Raw genomic sequence first — 19,396 nt, forward strand, 5'->3', positions numbered from 1 at the left:
AGCAACGACTGTCCTGCCCACCTAACTTTTTTAGTAAGGCAACAGCTTTCCTTACCTATTGCGGCCACTTTGGATGAATGGACAATTTCAAACAATAACCAGTGGCACATATATCTAGTAACCGAAGTTGTCTACTAGCTCCTCCCCCTGGGTATGTGGATGAATAGACAACCTGCAGCTGGCTGCTGTCTGACCTAGTAGACAACTTGGGTCACTGGGTATGTGTCCAGACAGACAACTTCGGCACTGCATGCGTGATTCCGGTATGTGCACATTCTTGCCCAATCCCTGCAATGGATGTGCCAAGGTGACACAGGGAGGATGTAGCCATCAAATATGTTGAAGCTACAGCACCCCATCTGCAACAGACACCTCCGTGTCCAGCACATCCACTTAACTGATTGCAATATAGTTTCAGCCAGCACACTAGAGATAGGGGAGGTTGCAAAGCTACCACTGACTTTATAAGTCATCGTTGGTAGTTGCTCCCACAATTTCTTCACTTATTCACACACTGCGGCAATCCTACACAGCATTACAGCAGGTGCTGAACAGTCGAAGACAGCGGCACAACTCTCTTCAACACAGGACGAAAAGTCACTGAAGAATTCCGTCTAGCACTATCATTTCACACTAAAACACATGCGCTTTATTGGTATGTTGTGCACAACATATCACATGGCCTTCAAAATTTGCACAGCTGCAATTTTTGTATAAAGCTGCTCTTGTAACAAGCACAGGTGAAACTTCACTAAGGAAAATTACACAACACAGCATTGCTTAAAATAAATGATGCAGATGTGTGGTGAAAATTGCATTAACTTATGAGCCATGAGCTGCACACACGAGGCCATTCACAAGATAATCATAAATGAGAAATAATTACATCAATTTTATGAGCCCCACAGTCACAAAGGCATCGGGCCTTTTTTTTTTTTTTCCTTTGCTTCCACTCCAGGGAAAGTCTCCATTATTATGCTCATAGCACAATTTTGTAAACACGTTAAACAGGCATTTTCGATGCACAGTGGTGTATGTATTGAATTTTTGCAGAGTTCAAACAAAGCACAAAACAGATGCCAACTAGAACCAACTGAAGTGCTTGGACATGGCAGCATTTAATGGCCCTTGATTTTATCTGTACTCAAGCATGCTTGCACATGCCTGTGTAACAGAGATCAATATGCAAAATGCCGACCTCACCTCCCAGACATTCCAAGTGCAACTGCTTTTTCCCAGAGGGTCACAGCTGTAGCGGCAACAGATATGTGCATTAGAGCTAAATCCAGTTCACTTTTTCGCTTATTTTTAGGCAGATCCTGTATATGTGGCTAGCTACAACCAACTTGCCCTGCTTCAATGCAACATTTATGTGTTTAAAGCACAATGCCAACACTTCAGAGTCATGGCAACATCAGCCATTGGAGATTTCCCAACAAAAATTTTCATAAGCATGCACATACACAAGTGCGGCAGGGCATGGCAATTTGCAACAGTGCATGCACAATGAAAGTGCAGCATGGGAATTTTGAATGAAGGAAATGAAATATGTGCAGCAATTTCAGGGCCAAAGAGAAGCAACATGCAATAATTGCTTAAGGCAATAACAAACACCTTTAGTCACATAGTTCAAAGCATGCCAAGGGCACCAACAGCTGACTTGTTTGCGAAAACAGAAAAACTACTTTTCAAAATCAGCAGGTATTGTAGTAAAACAGAAAGGAAAAATACACTTTTAGTTTTGCAGAATGCATTCACTGATGGGCTAGTCAGTGCAAATTTACAATAAGGCTTACGGCGAACACGACACAAGGCCAAGGACAGGACAAGACGCCTTGTCCCATCTCCTTGTGTAGTGTTTGCACTAAGCCTTCTTATCAACCGACAGCTGTATCATGCTAGCCTACAATGTCTCACTGCCACATTAATTGCATGTGATGGATGCCTGTGTACTTGGGGCTCATACCGCCTTGGCATAAGTTAGCCAAGCATGCCTCATGTGGCGTCTCAATTCCTAGACAACAGTGCCTTTTGAACAGACCTTACCTTCATTTAACACTGCTTTTTCTCTCCTCCATGCACCAAGAAACAGAATGCGCTAACAAAGCACATGCAACATGCAAAGTGGCACCTAGAGGTGCGAATGCCGGCAGGCTATGTTGCACATGTCTAGAGGAGGAGGGCAATGAGCTCTCTTGCCACATTGACACAAAGATGCATGCAGGGCTATCAACGGTTCATTCACTTGTCAGCCAGTCATAAAAAAACTTTAACAAAAAACAACATAGCAAATGATAAAGTCTTTGCATGGTAGTGCGAAGACTGCCACATGATGCTGATGAACATTTGAACACTGGTGAATCAAATAACCTTGATGACAGCATATCACAGCTACTGTCTCCTCACCAACGGTTGCGATGGACACCACCCCAACTGCCACCGCTACCGCTGCCGCCGCCGTTGCCGCCTCCTCCTCTCCAGGAACCCCCGCCTCGGCCACCGCGGTCCATGCCAAAGCTACGCTCTTCCTTGGCACGGCGTTCCTTCCAAGCATCAAAGCGCTCAGCCATTGAATAGAGCTCAGTGGGGACATCTTGGCTGGCTTCCTCCAAGATTCTGATAAGCTCGCGAGCCTGCCTCGAGTCGCCACGAGTTATAAGCGTGATGGCTGTGCCTGTACGCCCAGCTCGACCCGTGCGGCCCACACGATGGACATACTCTTCCACGTTGCGAGGGAAGTCGTAGTTGAAGATGTGTGTCACATCTTTGATGTCCAACCCTCGTGCGGCAACGTCGGTGGCAATCAAGATGCGCACCTTGCCTTCCCGTAGATCATCGAGTGCTTGCTCACGGTCGCACTGCTCTCTGGATCCGTGGATGGAATCGCAGTTGATGCCAGCCAGGACAAAGTCGCTTGCCAGGTGGTCCACAGTGGCCTTCCTGTCGACAAAGACTATCACTTTGTCTTCGGGCTGCATGGAGTCGAAGAAGGCCAGAAGCTGCCCCCTCTTCTCCTCTTCCTCGCACAGGATGACCTTCTGCGTCACTGTGTGCACTGCGGCGAGGTCCAAGGAGCCGATGAACACCTGGAATGGGTTTTTCATGTACTGCTGGGAAAGGCGACGCACACAGTCTGGCCAAGTGGCACTTGTCATGACTGTCTGCCGGTCAGGCCTTATGTCCAGCATCACCTTCCGGATCTGTATCTCAAAGCCCATGTCCAGCATGCGGTCTGCTTCATCCAGGACCAAGAAAGTGACAAAGTTAAGGTCGATTATCCTGTTCATCACGAGGTCGTTCAGGCGGCCGGGCGTCGCGATGACGATTTCCACGCCAAGGTTGACGGTCTGTATCTGCTCTCGCCGACTGCCACCGCCGTAGATGCATACACACTTTATCCCTCGGTAGTGGTATTTCTTTGCTTCCCGCTCAATCTGCTGAGCAAGCTCGCGCGTCGGAGCGAGAATCAGGCACGAAGGACCTTTCCTCTCCTCTCTCGGAACAGGCTGGCTGTCGATGTGAATCAAAGCTGGTAGCAGGAATGCCAGAGTCTTCCCTGTACCTGTCTGTGCGATTCCAATGAGGTCTTGACCTTGCAGTAGGATTGGCCAGGCCTGGCTCTGTATTGGAGACGGCTTCGAGAACTTGTTTTTGTAGATCTCGTCCAAGATTTCTGGATAGTTTGAAAACGCCTGCTCGAAAGTCTCCACAGGGTTAGTTGCTACGTCTGGTGGCGGCTCATGTTCTGGGCCCAAGTACTTGACAACTATATTATTGTTGGCCGCCCTGAAGGACGCCGCGTCCTCTGCAGACATGGACGCAACCTGACGATCTTCAACGTAAAAATTTTTGGTTATCGGTGCGAGGGAGGCCCAGCGCTTCTTCGCCTCTTCGTCGCTCTTGGCAAGCAGCTTGGCCCAGTCAACCAAAGGCCGCGGTTCTTCGATTTTGCTGGTGCATGCTGGCTCTTCCGGCGGATGGACGATCGCGTCGATGAGCTCGCGAGCTTTGCGACGCGCCTCTTCAGAGCCCGAGAGTTCGAACTTGGCTTCAAAGTAATCTCCGTCGTCTTTCATGACCCAGATTTGCGCACCACTTGAATCCTGAAGCTCGCGGACCCGGGAACCACCTCTGCCGATGATCCGGGCAACATCCCTGACTGGCACCGTGATCACTTCGGAATCCGGGCGAGGCGCATTGGGTCGTTCATAGTTACACCGGCCACGGCCCCTACCAGACGCTGCGCCGAGGTTGCCTCCTTCGCCGTAACGCCTGGGTCCTGAAGTCGGCTGCGAAGGCGGAGGAACGTATTCTTCCTCAATCCACTCGTAATCTCCATTCTTCGAAGCGGCGTCCATAACAGGGGATACAGCGTTCTATGGACGAACGACGGCCGTGGTGCGAGGCTCGTCAGATTTGCGCCTCGTGGGCAATGGCCGCTGCCAGCAAGATACGATAGGCCCACTCAATATAAAACAGACCTGGTGACAACGAAATGCTTCCAGGAAAAAAAAAAGATTTTCTCAACAACAGCGAGCAGGTAGACAAAGACGCATTCGCATAAATGTATGGAACGTTGTTGCACGAGAGCTGCGCCCGGCGCAGCACGTGCTGAGAGCGCGGGTCCGCGCCGACAAAAGGCCACGAAGAAAAAGTGGTATTCATCCGCCCGTCTAATCATCTTCGTCAGCACCTTATACGTAACATGTACGCAATCATGCAGCGGACGGACTACTTTCAACGCGACGACAGGTGCCTAAAGAATGGATAGTAGTCAAATGTCATTGACATAAATTCACAAAATATGGGCACACCATGTATGGGCACTTGCAGTTCTGCGCGCCGCCACCAATATGTCTGCTCCAGCTCTAAATCGAAACATAAATTAAAGAGATTAGTTTATTTGCGTACGACAGGTGGCGTTACAATTTTTTATTTGCAATTTCTTTTCTTTCTTTTTTTCTGAGACATGTGACAATTTGTTTCGCAACGTAGATGTTGGGTCCGCTTGCCGTTTCGCGGCTCGCATGCTCGTCTGCTATATGCTGTGCGCGTCTGGAAGTGAAATAAATCATGATTTAACCTGAGGTTTCTTTCCCAATTTGTTCCGGCTACCACAGCCTCCTCCTCGAGACCGAGTATTGTGACGGAGTATCTTGGGTGACTCGAGCGTCCGCTACCAGCCAGCCATTTCCCACGAACGGTCGTGAGCCGTACAGCCGGTTCAGCGTTTATTCTTCGTTGCACCATAGGTGTTGGACTCGTGGACAGTAGAGTCGAGAACGGACTCGTTGAGACAGTTTCCTGTAAGTATACATGTGCAAAATTGACGTTAATATAAACTTGTCGAAATGTAGCATGAGCTCGCAAGCAAGGAATGGATGCGCTTACTTTTGTGCTTCGTAACCTCCGTGAAACTGTGGCCTGATGTGTGCCCTGCGGCGTTTTCCTCTCGCCTTGTGGGCGTGCATGAACTTGCACTCCAATGTATCCCAGTTAACAGCATTTAGTGTTCGATCTTCACATACACGCCACAGTCAAGTAGTAGTGTTCCCGCAGGAGTTTGCAATTGGCGCGCAGATGCATTTGTTTTGTTTGCGTTCTCGTTGCGTTGTAGGATGACGCCTGTCCCTGCATATGTGCATCCTTCTGTTCTGTTCGCAGTTCGAATAGCCGTTGGTAAATGTAAAAGTCCACGTAGACATGAAGCGGGCTGGTGCAAGCGGTCGTAGCATTCGAAATAGATCTATAAACGATAGTTGTGTCCGGCTGTACCGGCGTCCATGTGGCGTCGACTGCCCGGGAAATTTAAAACTGCCACTTGTCTTAAAGGGACACTAAAGGTTACCAGAAACTCAAGTTAAAGTGGTAGAGCAATGTTCTAGAACGTCTAAGGCGTCAATATAATCGCGAACAGAGCTTTAGTAACCGAGAAATTGAGGTAAATGCATGACACGATTTGAGACCCCCCAGCGACATTCCGGTACTAGCCCGATGACGAAAGGACTCCTCATAATTTGTGTTACTAATACTCAACTACTCGTATTAAAAATATCATTTCATTCGATTATAAGACGGAAAAAAATGCTACTTGTCTACGTCTATTCGATTCTAAGAAAAAATAACATTTTGACGTTACCCTTCAGTAATATGGGTGTTCGAAAGGTTTCGTTTTCGCTCGACTCTGCGCCGCGCACGCTTTGGAGTTTCAGTAGTTTCGTTATCGCGTCGTGCTGTGAGGGTTCTGCTGGCTCGCGAAACTTTCATTTGGAACAAGCAGCGAGAATCCCACGTCCATGTGATGTCGTGGGAAGCCCTCGTTGCTTTCCCGCTCCGGAGAGCCGGTGTCGAGGCCGCCGTCGTAGTACGCAACGATGTCGGCTGTGCGAGGCCTCAGCAGCAGGTCGCGCTCGTCGGTGCTCAAATCGCTGAAGTTGAGCCCACCATCGCGAGCCAATCTGTCGGTGTCAGGGTCCATTGCGACGAGCGTCGAAGTTAGCGTTACAGAATGAAGTACCAGCTTATGGGCGTCTTGCGCTGGAGTTTGAGGTATAGTAGCGGCGCCTACTGGCGGTGCGGGAAACGACATCTGGGTCGTGCCAGCTTGGGTCGTATTGAGCCCTGGCTGTGGCGAAGCACGTTTCTAGGCCGAGTTTTGCGTCGATTCGCACATTTTTATGCCCTGTTGCGAGTGCGAAAAGGCTCGTCGCTTCTCATAGAACACGCCGACCACGCTGCGAGCTCGCCGCAGCCTATAGTTTAACGAAAACGGACTCTCCGTGTGCCGTGGGACGTAATGTGGGACGTAATTCGTTTCTCCTTCCGCTAACCACCATACTCCCGCTTTCGCTCTGCTGTCGGCTCTGTCTTGGCTCTGTTTCTGGCCGCGCGTTCGCGTTTTGCGCAGAAAAGCCGTAGCGCCGTCTGCGGACGCCGTTCTACTCACCGATGGCGCAACGTCACTATGAGACCATGATGTCAGTACTCCTCGATCGGAGGGCGGGCGATTTGAACTGCGCTAGAGGTACGCGGACGCTTCAGAACGCATTTTCTCTTAAAATAAGTCTCTCCTTGGCACGAAACAAGCGTTTCGAGGTTTCTGTGATGGTATTTCAACAGTCCACGTTGACTTAATACTAACCTTTAGTGTCCCTTTAAGCGTGATCGATCACTATGTTGCGGTTTCACCAAGTGCTTTGCGTATCGTATTGTAATACGTTCTTTCTTTGAAAGTGTTCTACGCTTAAAAATAACATCGGGGGTCTTACGTGCGCAAGGGTCGAAACCACGCCCTGATCATGAGACTTGCCGTAGTGGAGGGAGATTTTGAACACCTGGTGTTTTTTAGCGGGCACCTAAATCAAAGTACACGAGTGCGTTCGCATTTCTCTCCCAGTGAAATGCGGCCGCTGGGGCCTGGATCCAACCCGCGTACTCGGACGCAGCGGCGCAAAGCCATATCACAGAATCACGACCTACTGGAACTCCAGACCTGCACAAATATCGGGCTTCTATATGGGAGCCACTTGCGCCCACTCTCATTCAACAGGGGAGGCCTAACTTCCTTCGTTGCACAGGCAAATTCGTTTTAGAGGTCTTCTTTCTAGAGGTTCTGAAAGATAGGAATTTAGCGAGGACATCATCAATTCATTGTTGTACAGGTCATTTCGCTGTACAGGCTTTTGACTGTGTGTTAAGCAGAAGTGGAGTTACTGGCAATCAAAGAATGCCTTTGATCTCCTTCGTGGTGCTCCCACAACTTCTTTAATGTGTTCAACTGGGAAGGCGACGGTGGAGTGGGGCAGTGCCCACAACTGTAAGCCTACTGAACGCCACTGTGGCATGCAGTTCAAATAGGATTCTGAATTTTTAAGTAGGCACCCCTACATCTGATTTTGGTGCCTACAACGTGCCGAACTACTCAGCAGCTGTTCCTCAGTGCATGGTTTAGTTCGCGGCGTTCGTGGTGTCTCATCACATTGCTGTGCAACAATGTACTAGATAGCTGTGCGCAGCTGTGTATTCTTGCACCAAGTGTAAGCACATTTTTTTTTTTTGCAATTTAAAGCAATCACACCCGCCGTGGTTGCTCAGTGGCTATGGTGTTGGGCTGCTGAGCACGAGGTCGCGGGATCGAATCCTGGCCACGGCGGCCGCATTTCGATGGGGGCGAAATGCGAAAACACCCGTGTACAGTGGCGTAGCTAGGTCGTCTGGCACCCGGGGCCCATAGGCCTTCTGTCACCCCACTCCCCGGGTGTAGCCGGCGGAAAGAGAGGTGTCTTCAGACGTATGACACCCCCCCCCCCTCACTGGCCCCTTGCACCCAGGGCACACGGCCCCCCGGCCCCCCCTGTTGCTACGCTACTGCCCGTGTACTTAGATTTAGGTGCACGTTAAAGAACCCCAGGTGGCCGAAATTTCCGGAGTCCTCCACTACGGCGTGCCTCATAATCAGAAAGTGGTTTTGGCACGCAAAACCCCATAATTTAATTTAATAAAGCAATCACACAATTTCCGAGGGTTGAACAATGTCATCTTTAAGTTTGCTCGTGTGAGTACACTGGCAGCATGTACATCGGCTAATCAATGGATGTCGCATTTAGTACTTGCGTTGAAAGGATTCCTAGAGTAACGAGCTTCGACCATGATGGCAAGGCACATTTAGGATGTGCACGCTGGTAAGCAGACAACCTGTCCATCTGATGTTGGTGTTCATGCCGGCTCGCCACATGCCTGGAGTCGCGTCACCCAAAGATATCTATGTGTTCGCTACAAACACCACATTAACTAAATTTTCAGATTAACGAACTTTTCAGAATATCCTACTGACTGCTTATAGCTTCAATGTAAAAATATTTCAGTACTACGAACTTCAGAATACCGAACTTTTCAGAATAACGATTGTTATACACTTTCTCTGTCACGTTAACAACCCCTCAGTACTACCATCTAATATTCTGTGCATCCTTCACGGCAGCCGGAACAGTAGGCTAGCATAAGACAAGGTGCAGAAAGCAGACGCCGCGGCGCATCGGTTTGGAAAACTCGACACAACGGCGGAGGAAAAAGGTGTCCAAAGAGGACTTTTTATATATTACGGAGGCAACAATGGTATCAGGTTTTGCAAGTGCATGCTCCACCCAAACAAGTGTCACCTAGCAACAGAGGCGTGTGTCTTCCTTCTCTCATCCTTTTCTTCGGTCGTCCCAGCTACGTGCACTGAGAAATGTAACTTCTGTGTATGCGGTGCTGCCACACAGTCACACTTTCTGGACGGTGTTGTTTACACGCACTTGCATTTTGGAATAGTTGGTATCCACCTCAAGCAAGGCAGCTGCAGTGTCCATGGCAAGGAATGTGGAAAAAAGAAGAAAGCGTAATGCTTTATAGGCGACATGGAGCTGCTTCTTTGTCATGTTTTTCTTGGCATCATCATCTTTTTGCTTGAGCCATGGTGCGTGACGGCGGAATCTATGGAAAATAGCAACAGCACGGGCCAAGAGCCAACAGCGACGTTTTCGGGGATAGCTCATATGGTGAGAACTGAGGGGTCGATGGGCGAAATTATTAATTTTGGGGCTTTCACTATAATAACCTTTCAGAATAACGAAAAATTTGCAGGCATACCATGAAGTTTGTTATGGCGAAATTTCACTGTACACGGTTGTCCTCAGCGAGTCGTACCAATCTCAGCGAGCGGGCTGCAGCGGCCGCGGTACGTATGCCATGCTGCAGATGCAGCTACATGCAACTACAGTGCGTACAGCTAGTATAGCGCAATGTTTATTATCTGCACGACAGGGTTGGAGTGCGTGTTTGCGCTCATGTGCTCCAATCTGGTCGTGCTACATGGTATGTACCGGCTTTGTCCTGCACCAGCTCGAACAACGGATAGTAGCCTCACCCAAATTGCACATTTTGAAGTGCCATCATCAATAGCTCAATGCGAAATCAAGTCTGCAAAGGCATCTAGCAAGGAGCGGCCAGAAGTGATTGTGCGCTGGCAAGCGTATGTATGTTCTGACTTTAAGTTTTGTGTGGTTTGAGGCTAGTTGAGTGTCCAAAACTAATTGAAATTAGCGAGAGCCGATGGCTACGACACTGATAAACAGTGTGGCCAAATTTTCATTCCCACATGTGCGGGTGTGGCTGAGCGTTGGCATACGGCAGCCGGGGATGGCATAGCAGTTGTACTTCCGGAAGTACACAATTCTTATCGAAATCCTAATGCAGATTTTTTACTTCCTTCAACCTGTTTAATAAAATGTGTCAATAAATATACACAGTAATAGTAAGAAGAAGAGTACTAATCCAAACACCTTTCTTGATTGAGCTACCAGCCAATAGCAACAGTGGCATCAGCAGGGGGGAACTGCCTTAGGTGCAGCGCTCGGGGGTAGCAGCTGGCCAGTGGAAAGGGGGGCATGGTATGGCAAACAATTAGTAATTGTCAAAAAAGCAAAAAAGCACCAAGCGCCTTTAGATGAATGGAACAGTGCTAGCCAAAAATGGGAATTTGCAGGAGGGTATAGTGTTGTAAAAGTTTAAAAAGGCAAGGTAAATATATGTAGGTATACATGTACAGGTAGGTAATAAAATACTTATTAAACGGTCTTACCATATGTAGGACGCACACCCTGAACGGCGCTTCCATGGACGTAACCAAAATTTCTGATGGGGCCATAGGGAGGGGTCCTTGAAGACGATAAGAGGATATTCGAAGGGCTCGATTCTTGTGTTAAATTTCAGTGGCAGATCCAGAGCGGTCCGGAATCACGGTTAAGCGCCGTCCTTCGGCGGAGAGCACTCGCTGCGAATCCACGTTGGAACACTACCAGAGCAAGCATGGGGCACATCGCATGCGAAAGTATCGGCATTATTCGCACCGAAGTGACACGTTTTCCCTTCTTATGAACGGCAAACGTTTCTGCCGCACTCTCATGGCATATTTGCGTGCGGATCAGCTTCAGGTATATTGGTGCATAAAAACTCAAATGTGAACTCTGAGAATGTGCGCTATGTCTCTCTTGCGTACTTTTCATCTAAGTGGTGGCCTCCGCTGTAAGGTTCACTAGTTTGGAATTGATTTGGCGAACAGAAGAGATCGTCTTTTTGAGTACCTGCAAGCACTACCTTGTTGTCGTCCAGGACGATTTCCTCACCCTTGAACCCGAGATGCTGCTTTGCGATCCACAATTTTCTGAAGAAGCATGTCAATAGTGCCGCGGGAACGTTTTATTTTAGAGCGCAGCCCTAGCGCCCGTTCGTGGGGCGAGCGTCGGCGTAACCGAGCAAATGAGCACAACGAAGGATGAAAGAGCGAACGCGGAGCGCAGCGGCGGATGAAAGACGGCGAAGAGAGCGGGAGTAGAATAGCGGAGGAGGTAAGAAATATACAGAAATATATATTTGCAGAACAATCACAGTTCTTTTGGATCCCTCGTTTACTGCTCTAAGAAGTTAAGTGCCACAACCGACTCTTATTGTTATTTGGGAAGTCACGTAACGATGCGTGGCCGCCAGTCGCATACAACCGCGCATGGCGCACGAAGCTGCGACTCTACACGTACTGCGCCCACCGCGGAAGGTTAGGAAAACATCTACATAAGCACAGCAGAGAAGTGGCAACGTTAAGCGGCTCGAATGATAACTGTAAAAGCGTCATTCAGAACACACGGGATTGTCCTCCACTTCCGGCGGCGTTCTCTCTACTTTCTCTTTAAATAAAAAGATGTTGATTCATGAATATTTTCATAAACAACGGTTACATTTCTTAATTTTTGCTTTTCCTTCCTGTTTGGCTTTTGCCTTGGCTCTGTCCCTTCCTAGATCGCTTAATTTATCAAATCCTTGCGACTCTTGTTTCCAGTTGGCAATTTTGCACGAAAAGAGCTGTACAATTAGGGAAAAACCAGAAGAGTTAACAGGTGACAGTCATATTGCCTATGAGTTTCAAGGTTATTCCAGGGATTGATGATGGATGCTATCTCGCATTATTTTGTTTTCCACCTTATCAAACCCATATCACGGGTATATGGTTCCGAGGATCTGTCAGCGTCGCGGCGAGCCCTCACTCGAGGAAATAATTAAACAAAAAGAAAAGTTAAACGCAACTGGCATTTTCTCTGGCCGCAACTCGTTCCACGTGCATACAGACCAGCTGACCATGAACTGAATCCCTTTCCTGGTTCCTGGATCAGTCTAAACGAAGAAGGTTGAACTTACGAAGCAACAACGATGGGCGTGACCGTTGAATAGACGGTAACAACTGAATGCATCTCGAGGTAATCGCACGGGCGCCGAATTGATGAGGAAACTCGCCATCACATCCCAGGAGGCGCCTATAACTACCGCCATCCAAAAGGAGTGAAAAAGGCAGCAAAATGTTGACCACCGAATGGCTGTCAAGTCTCAACATTGATTTGGCGGCGCTTTAGGAATGTGTGTGAGAAATGGTGGCGTGGGCGGGGAGTGGGGTGGGGGAGGAGTATGCGTCTTAACTTCGGGAGGGGGGGCCGGGCCCCCTGGGCCCCCCCCTTGGGTACGTGCCTGAAAGAGGACCTTTTCATCGCGATCCTGTGGGCGCCGCCATGATCGATCACGTGGTGACGCGTCCATTGATTGCCTCAGCTGCCTCCACGTTTACATGTGCATGTGCATGACACCAATGCGGCTCAGCAAATTTCGCTTGATGTCGCTGACGGTGAATGGGTGGATGACGCGAAGCTTTGGCAACAGCTTCAGAGACATGTGCGGTTTCGAAGCTCCAAACAGTGCGAGCAACGTATACGATGCGTGCATACTAGAAGCGGCGCTAGAAATTTATTCCAAGTTGTTCGAACATTTCGCTTCTGAATTAAATCAGTATCAGTGTCTTTTGTTGTTCGTTCTTTACTTGCTACTCACTTTGAAGCAGCGGCTTCTTTCTGACTCAGTAACGCTCCTCGCTGCGGCCACTATTTGTTTGTTTATTTTCTTCCTAATCCCTCGCGGCTGTGCTAAGTTGTGGTAGATTTGTTTTTGCTACGCACAAGGGGCTTGGAGTGTAAATTTTTCTCTACTTTGCAATAGCTTCTAGCAGAGACGAGTTGTCGCTAGACACTCCATTTCTCTGTGGACCGTCACGAATCACTGAGCTTCGTGCATTCGTGTGCTGTCGGTGTAGTCCGTCACCACGCTTCGGCGGATTCTAAAGTGCGCCTATTCACTTATTGCCAATACGTGGGCGATAGAGTGGGCGTAAGTTTGAGTTGAGGTGGATGTGTGTAGGTGACGTGCGAGAAACTTACGTACTATGCCAGGAAGCGATGCTGCTTCCTTTATCGGTGTGAAACGAGCGGTACTCATTCTTACCGACGTTCCGGAATTGAAGTCATTTGTTAGAGCTTAACGATAAAACGGTGGCGGACGAGGTAACTTTTTTTTTATCCTCGAGGAAAGTCGTGCATAGCGAAGGGCCGGCAACACAGGCAGTCCTTGCGTAGCAGTGGTCCGCGAACTTGGGTCCAGAGATTCATTCCATTTCTGATAATGCCATTCAGTATTGTTGCAGCCCACTACAGCAGACGTCTTCCCTCTACCGATCCACACTTTGCAGCATGAATGGAGCACAGTGCGTTAGCAATCACCCATCTGCATTCCAGACAGCTGATTGCACAGTAGCAGTGTGGAAGCAGTAATGGGGTAATGGTTTCGCATTCCTTAGGTAACGTGTCACCCGACGCAGGAAGCGCCATCTCGTTCTTCTATGGAAAAAGACTACTCCGCGAGAAGGGTTTATGTATACCAGCTCGAAAACTTCAGCGGCCACCACGTTACATTTCGATATACTCTCAGTCACTGTGGTGCACATGGCAACGAACTGGCCGATGTCGAGGCGCTGAATGCACTCGAAGAAGCCCAGTTACTGCTTTTAATTCCTTTTTTAAGAGCGGACGAACTGCTTTCTCTCAAGTATCATCCGAAAAGCGACAGAAAAGCGCTGACCATCGGGGAAATCGCCACAGACAACTTCAGAGACTGGACCCTAATATGAAATTTCGCCTACCCCAAAAAAAGTAAGCGCAGCTGTGCCCGCGTCTTTTGCACAGACTTAGGCTGCGAGTGGCGTTTACGCGTGGGTACGTGCACCTAATGCGACGCACCGAGATTACACACTGTAATATGTGTCATATATATGAGGCTATAGTACATGTGCCGTGTGACTGCCCTCAGTACGTGAAAGAGCGACAAAAGTTGAGCAATGATCTTGCGTGCCTCGACAGTCCGCCGTTGTCGGAGGACGTCATTTTAGGCTCTCGACAAGACGTTAAATCTCGTCTTCAGGCCATCCAGGCCTTACCAACGTTACTAGATTATTTTCAGTAGTCTAACTCCGCCGCGGCACCTGGCCCCTTTCTGTCGCGCCCGCGGGGTGGCGCGCGCGACACTGTCGGCCCGAAGGCGCGCAGTGCGAGCAACGTTTGTGCAGGCGGCCAGAGACGCCGATGCGTGCAGCAGCGTGCCACGATTTGCTCGTGTTTCTTATTTGTGTGCCAGGAAAATGCTGCTCGCCTTGTGAGCAAACATGCCTGCAATGGAACAATCAAACGGCAATGAAACGAAAAACCACGAGAAAGAGACAAAGTGATAGCTAGGGAGGGTGCAGTGCCCTTCCTAACTATCATTTTGTCTGTTTTCACTTCTGTTTTTTCGTGTTTGTTATTAAAACCTTGAGAGCATTCGACGACGAAATAGTGTACCAGACCACCACCTTTGAACTTCGCGCGCATTTTCTAAGGGCTATAAACTTGTTACACTAATCATTTCAGGTCATCAAATATTTTTTGGAACTCCTAAACTTGACAGAACAGAATGCAATTTAAAAGAACCTGTAGCATTTTGCATCACAACAAACGACAAAGTCGCTGCGAGTAACTGTGATGTCGACTTTAGACATTGTCGATGAAGTGCCGCGTCCAGGTGCGCTCTATGTTTCGACAGCAAAGTTAAATCAAGATCCACTGGAGGTAAGGCACACTGTTCACATTTGTTGTGACTGCATTCACATTGCCCTGTTTGTTAGTAAATTCCCTCACTCATGTTTTTTTCAGCAATACATTGGACTAGTGCGTTCCTTCGGTTGAGATCAGTCCCATCCTACTATAATCAACTTCACGCAGATATTCCGCCTTCTAAGCCTGTATACACCTGTTAAAACAGCGCACCGTGGTAGTGTGGAAAGTGCGCCAGGCCCTGTGCTCGTCGGCGTCAACGACACATTCAAGCAGAAGAGAGAAGCCTGCAAGTAAAAAAAAAGTAGTCTTCGCATTGCCATTGAGGCGACGTTGATAAGTTGCCTGGAGCCAGCAGCTCATCAGAATGTGCTTGCAATGAGCACACTTATGCTTGAGGAAACATAGGGCCAGGACAATGTTGTTTATTATCTGTGTGGATATGTCATTCATAAAGTCAGAAAGGGCGCACCATGTGATCTATGCATAGCGGACATAAGCTTTGAAATCCCAGCAGTTGGCTGCGACAGTTACTTAATTGAGTGCAGAAGTCTCAAGCAAGGTTCCTTAAAGCACCCGACGCCAAAGATGCTGGGCTTTATGAAGACTGCTAACAAAAGTGTGTCAGCTTCCCTGGATGAGGCAGGCCTTTGCGGAGAGATATTTTGGAAGGTTTTAGATTATCTAGAGGGATGCTGCCTCCCTCTTCTTGGTTGTGCAGAGCATATGTTCGCATTCACGCGCGAAATACTGAATTTCCTCATTGTTATTCGGATGCATTTTTACTCTAGGGATCAAAACTGTCAACTAGAAAGCAGTAACAAGGTAGCTGTAGCAACCAAGGAAGCGCGTCTTTTGTGAATGTCGATGCAGCATGCTTAGATTCATCAATCCGGCGTTGCACCGGTCCTATTCTTCTTTTTTTTTCAATGTATACATAAAACAACATGCCACAAACGAAAAGCCTCACTGTCCTCTTCATTCACCTATTAGCTGCTTTTTACAGAGTGCACAATGTAAAACGGCTATTCTTTGAATATTTAACGCCACGCAGAGCAGCAAAAAAACAAAACAAAAATCTGGCATTGAGTCGGCGTCGCGCTGCTGCCTTGGGAAGCTTCCGTAGCCAACCGGGCATGGATGGATGGATGGATAGATGTTATGAGCGTCCCCTTTGGAACGGGGCGGTGGGTTGCGCCACCAAGCTCTTGCTACTATGCTGCCTAACATCCTACCTAGGTTAACCAATGAAAAAAAGAAAAAAAAAACACTATGAACTACCACGTCCAAATTTTCTGATCCCCTATTGCGAACTGTGCTTTTGTACGTCTCCGTCTTTTGTCGTTTCCCTACTTTTCTTCCACCATTCCTCCAATCGCCTCTTACTAATGTCTATTGCGGACCTGTTTGCTTTACCACTGCTCCCGATGAACCCAAGGGCTTCAAGGAGGCCAGTGGTGCTTAAATCGATCGCTGGGTAGACGTCTTCACATTCTAATAAAATATGCTCCGTCGTTTCCCTAGCTTTACCGCAGCAAGCACATGCTTCTTCTTCCTTCTTATATCTCGCTTTATAGGTGCGTGTTCTAAGGCATCCCGATCTCGCTTCGAAAAGTAATGAGCTTCACTTTGAGTTATCATAAATGGTTTCTTTCCTGATTTCGTTTTTTTCCTCTTAAGTAGTTACTCATGGCAGGTTTCTTTTCCATTGCCGCCACCCATGAGATTAATTCAGCCTCTCTGTCTTTCCGCTTGACCTTCTTCGTTGCTGTGTTGCCCACCCCACAGGCCGCATACTTGCTGGTAAGCTTCCTAGTTCTTTTCCTCCACTGTGAATCAATGTTTTGCCTGTACAGATACCTGGACACTCTCCCAGCTCATTTACTTTCTTCCATATTTCTCAGCCGTTCTTCATAATCAATTTTACTGCGAGCTTCTCTCACTTCAAAACTAGTCCAGCCCATATCCCCCTGCACAGCTTCATTTGTAGTCTTCCCGTGAGCGCCCAATGCGAGGCGACCCACTGACCTTGGTTCCCGTCGAGTCCTGATTGTACCCCTGATTTAAAGCAAACAACCGAATTTCCAAAATTAAGCCCTGGAACCATTACCCCTTTCCATATACCTCGGAGAACCTCGTACCTATTGTATCCCCATAGCGCTCTGTGCTTCATTATGGCTGCATTTCTCTTCCCCTTGACTGTTATCGTTTTTTACTGTGTTTCCATATATCCATTGCCTTCGTTTATCCATATACCAAGGTATTTATATTCTGTTACCCGAGGTATCTTTTGGCCCTGTATCTACACTGTCTGTTCACTGTTTTCATTGAGTACTATAACACCTGATTTTCTAACACTAAATTTCAAACCTAAATTGTTGCCTTCCTGTCCACAGATATTTTCCAGACGTTGCAAATCACTTTGCTTGTTAGCGAGTAACACAATGTCGTCCGCATAAAATAAACCTGGGAGTTGCTGCTCTATTACTGTACCTGCCTGTTTGTATGAGAGATTAAACCCGATATTACTTCCTTCTAGCGCCCTCTCCATCCTCACCATGTACATCATAAAATGCAGCGGGGATAAAGGGCACCCCTGCCTCAGTCCCTTGTTGATATGAAATTTCTCCGCGCTCCTCATCCCTTCCCATTCAACGCAAACGGTATTTTCTAGGTAAATCTCTCTCGAAAGCTGTATACAATCGTTACCTAAGCCTTCCCCTTCCAGAATATCCCACAAAATGCTGCGGTCTACGTTGTCGTATGCTCCTGTAATGTCCAAAAAGGCCACATACAACGGCCTGCTTTCTGCTTTTGATATTTCAATACACTGAGTAAGAACAAACAAGTTATCATCCAAACGCCTACCTATTCTAAAGCCATTCTGAAGCTCTCCCAAAATGCCATTATTCTCATGCCCATGCTTGAAGCTTTAATATGATTGCCTGCATTGCTAGCCTGTATATTACCGATGTAATGGTCAACGGTCTATACGAGTGAATTCTGTCTTTCTCCCCCTTACCTTTATAAATTAAATTCATTCTACTTTGTCGCCAACTGTCTGGTATTCGTCTATCTTTTAAAGTTTTTTCCACTGCTTTCACCAGAGCTTCCTTACTTTTTGGTCCCAGTTCATTTATCAGCCTAACGGGAGCCTCGTCTAGCCCTGTGGCTGTGCGCTTAGGAATTTTCTCTTCTGCTTTCTTCCAGTTTAAATTTGTAAGCACTAGCTCCTTTCCCCTTTGGGTCTCTTTCATGCTCTTTTTTTCTTGAAATACAACCTCGTCCTTGCCTTGGAAAGATTCGGCTGTTACTTTTTGGATGTAATTTATTGCCGCTTCTCCTTCCAGTCTGTTTTCATCTTCGTCTAGGATATGTTGTTGTATTGTTGACTTCCTGCCTAATAATTTTATGTGATTCCAAAATATTCTAGGTGCGGCCTTCTTTTTCTCACGTATTTCTGACAACCAACCTTCACTTTCACCTTTTAATATTGCTTGCACCAGTATTTGAACCATAGACTTTTTCTCCCGGTATATTTCCCATTTACTGGTTACTTCATCCTGTGGCAACTGCGCCTTCTTTGCCTGCCTGTGCTCTCGAGATGCTTTCTGTCGTTCGGCGATCGCTTCTCGTATCTCCTTGTTCCACCAGCTTTTCGGTTTCCTTTTTCCTTTCCAACGAACATGTTGTTTCTCTTTCCGTATTTCTGTCGTTATTACACTTAGAAGCTCACCATATTCCCACTTTTTTAATTGGCCACTTGCCAAGTTCTTCCTCAACTCCAGTGACTATATTTGCTATTTGTTCAGCGTTCAAATTTGGACTGGCCATTGTGCTTTCCTTGCTCTCTTTCCCAACTACATATCCCATATTCAAAATGATGCGTTTATGGTCACTCCCTATGCTGCTAAACACTTCCTCATCGATGACTATTTCTCTCAACTTATCATGAATTCCTTCTGTCATCAGACAGTAATCAATGGTCGATTGCCGGTTTCCCACTTCGCACGTGATCTGTCCTTCACACTTAGGCCCTGTATTCACGATCACGAGGTTATGTTGCTCGCAAAGGTCTAGCATTGACTTCCCGTTATTGTCGGTATAGCAATCTAAATCCTGTATATGTGGGCATTCATGCCACCTAATAGGACAATCTCAGCACCATTCCCGAAACCCTTAATATCAGCGCTTATGCATTCCACTAACTCTTTATTCTTCTCTGTGCAATTTTTTCCGGTTCACAAATACGTAACTCCCAGCCAAGTTTCTTTCCCACTCATTGCACCTGATAACCAAAGATGCTCTTGACATTGTGAATTTACTCTTTTACATTTGGCTCCCTCATGGATGAGCATTCCGACTCCCCCTCCCTTTCTTTCCGACTTAGTTCTGCTGCA

At 47.6% G+C, this 19,396-nt stretch overlaps 1 protein-coding gene across 1 annotated transcript; it reads right to left on the reverse strand.

Annotated features, from left to right (window-relative positions):
* Positions 1-626: 626 nt before the first annotated feature.
* Positions 627-4,605, reverse strand: LOC142559580 (putative ATP-dependent RNA helicase DDX43). The gene has a single exon (XM_075671163.1). The coding sequence runs from the start codon at positions 4,356-4,358 to the stop codon at positions 2,403-2,405; it is 1,956 nt and encodes a 651-aa protein (XP_075527278.1). The 5' UTR covers positions 4,359-4,605; the 3' UTR covers positions 627-2,402.
* Between the last annotated feature and the right edge of the window lie 14,791 nt (positions 4,606-19,396).

This window comes from Dermacentor variabilis, chromosome 1 (genome assembly GCF_050947875.1).
Source record: "Dermacentor variabilis isolate Ectoservices chromosome 1, ASM5094787v1, whole genome shotgun sequence".
Taxonomy (NCBI): domain Eukaryota; kingdom Metazoa; phylum Arthropoda; class Arachnida; order Ixodida; family Ixodidae; genus Dermacentor; species Dermacentor variabilis.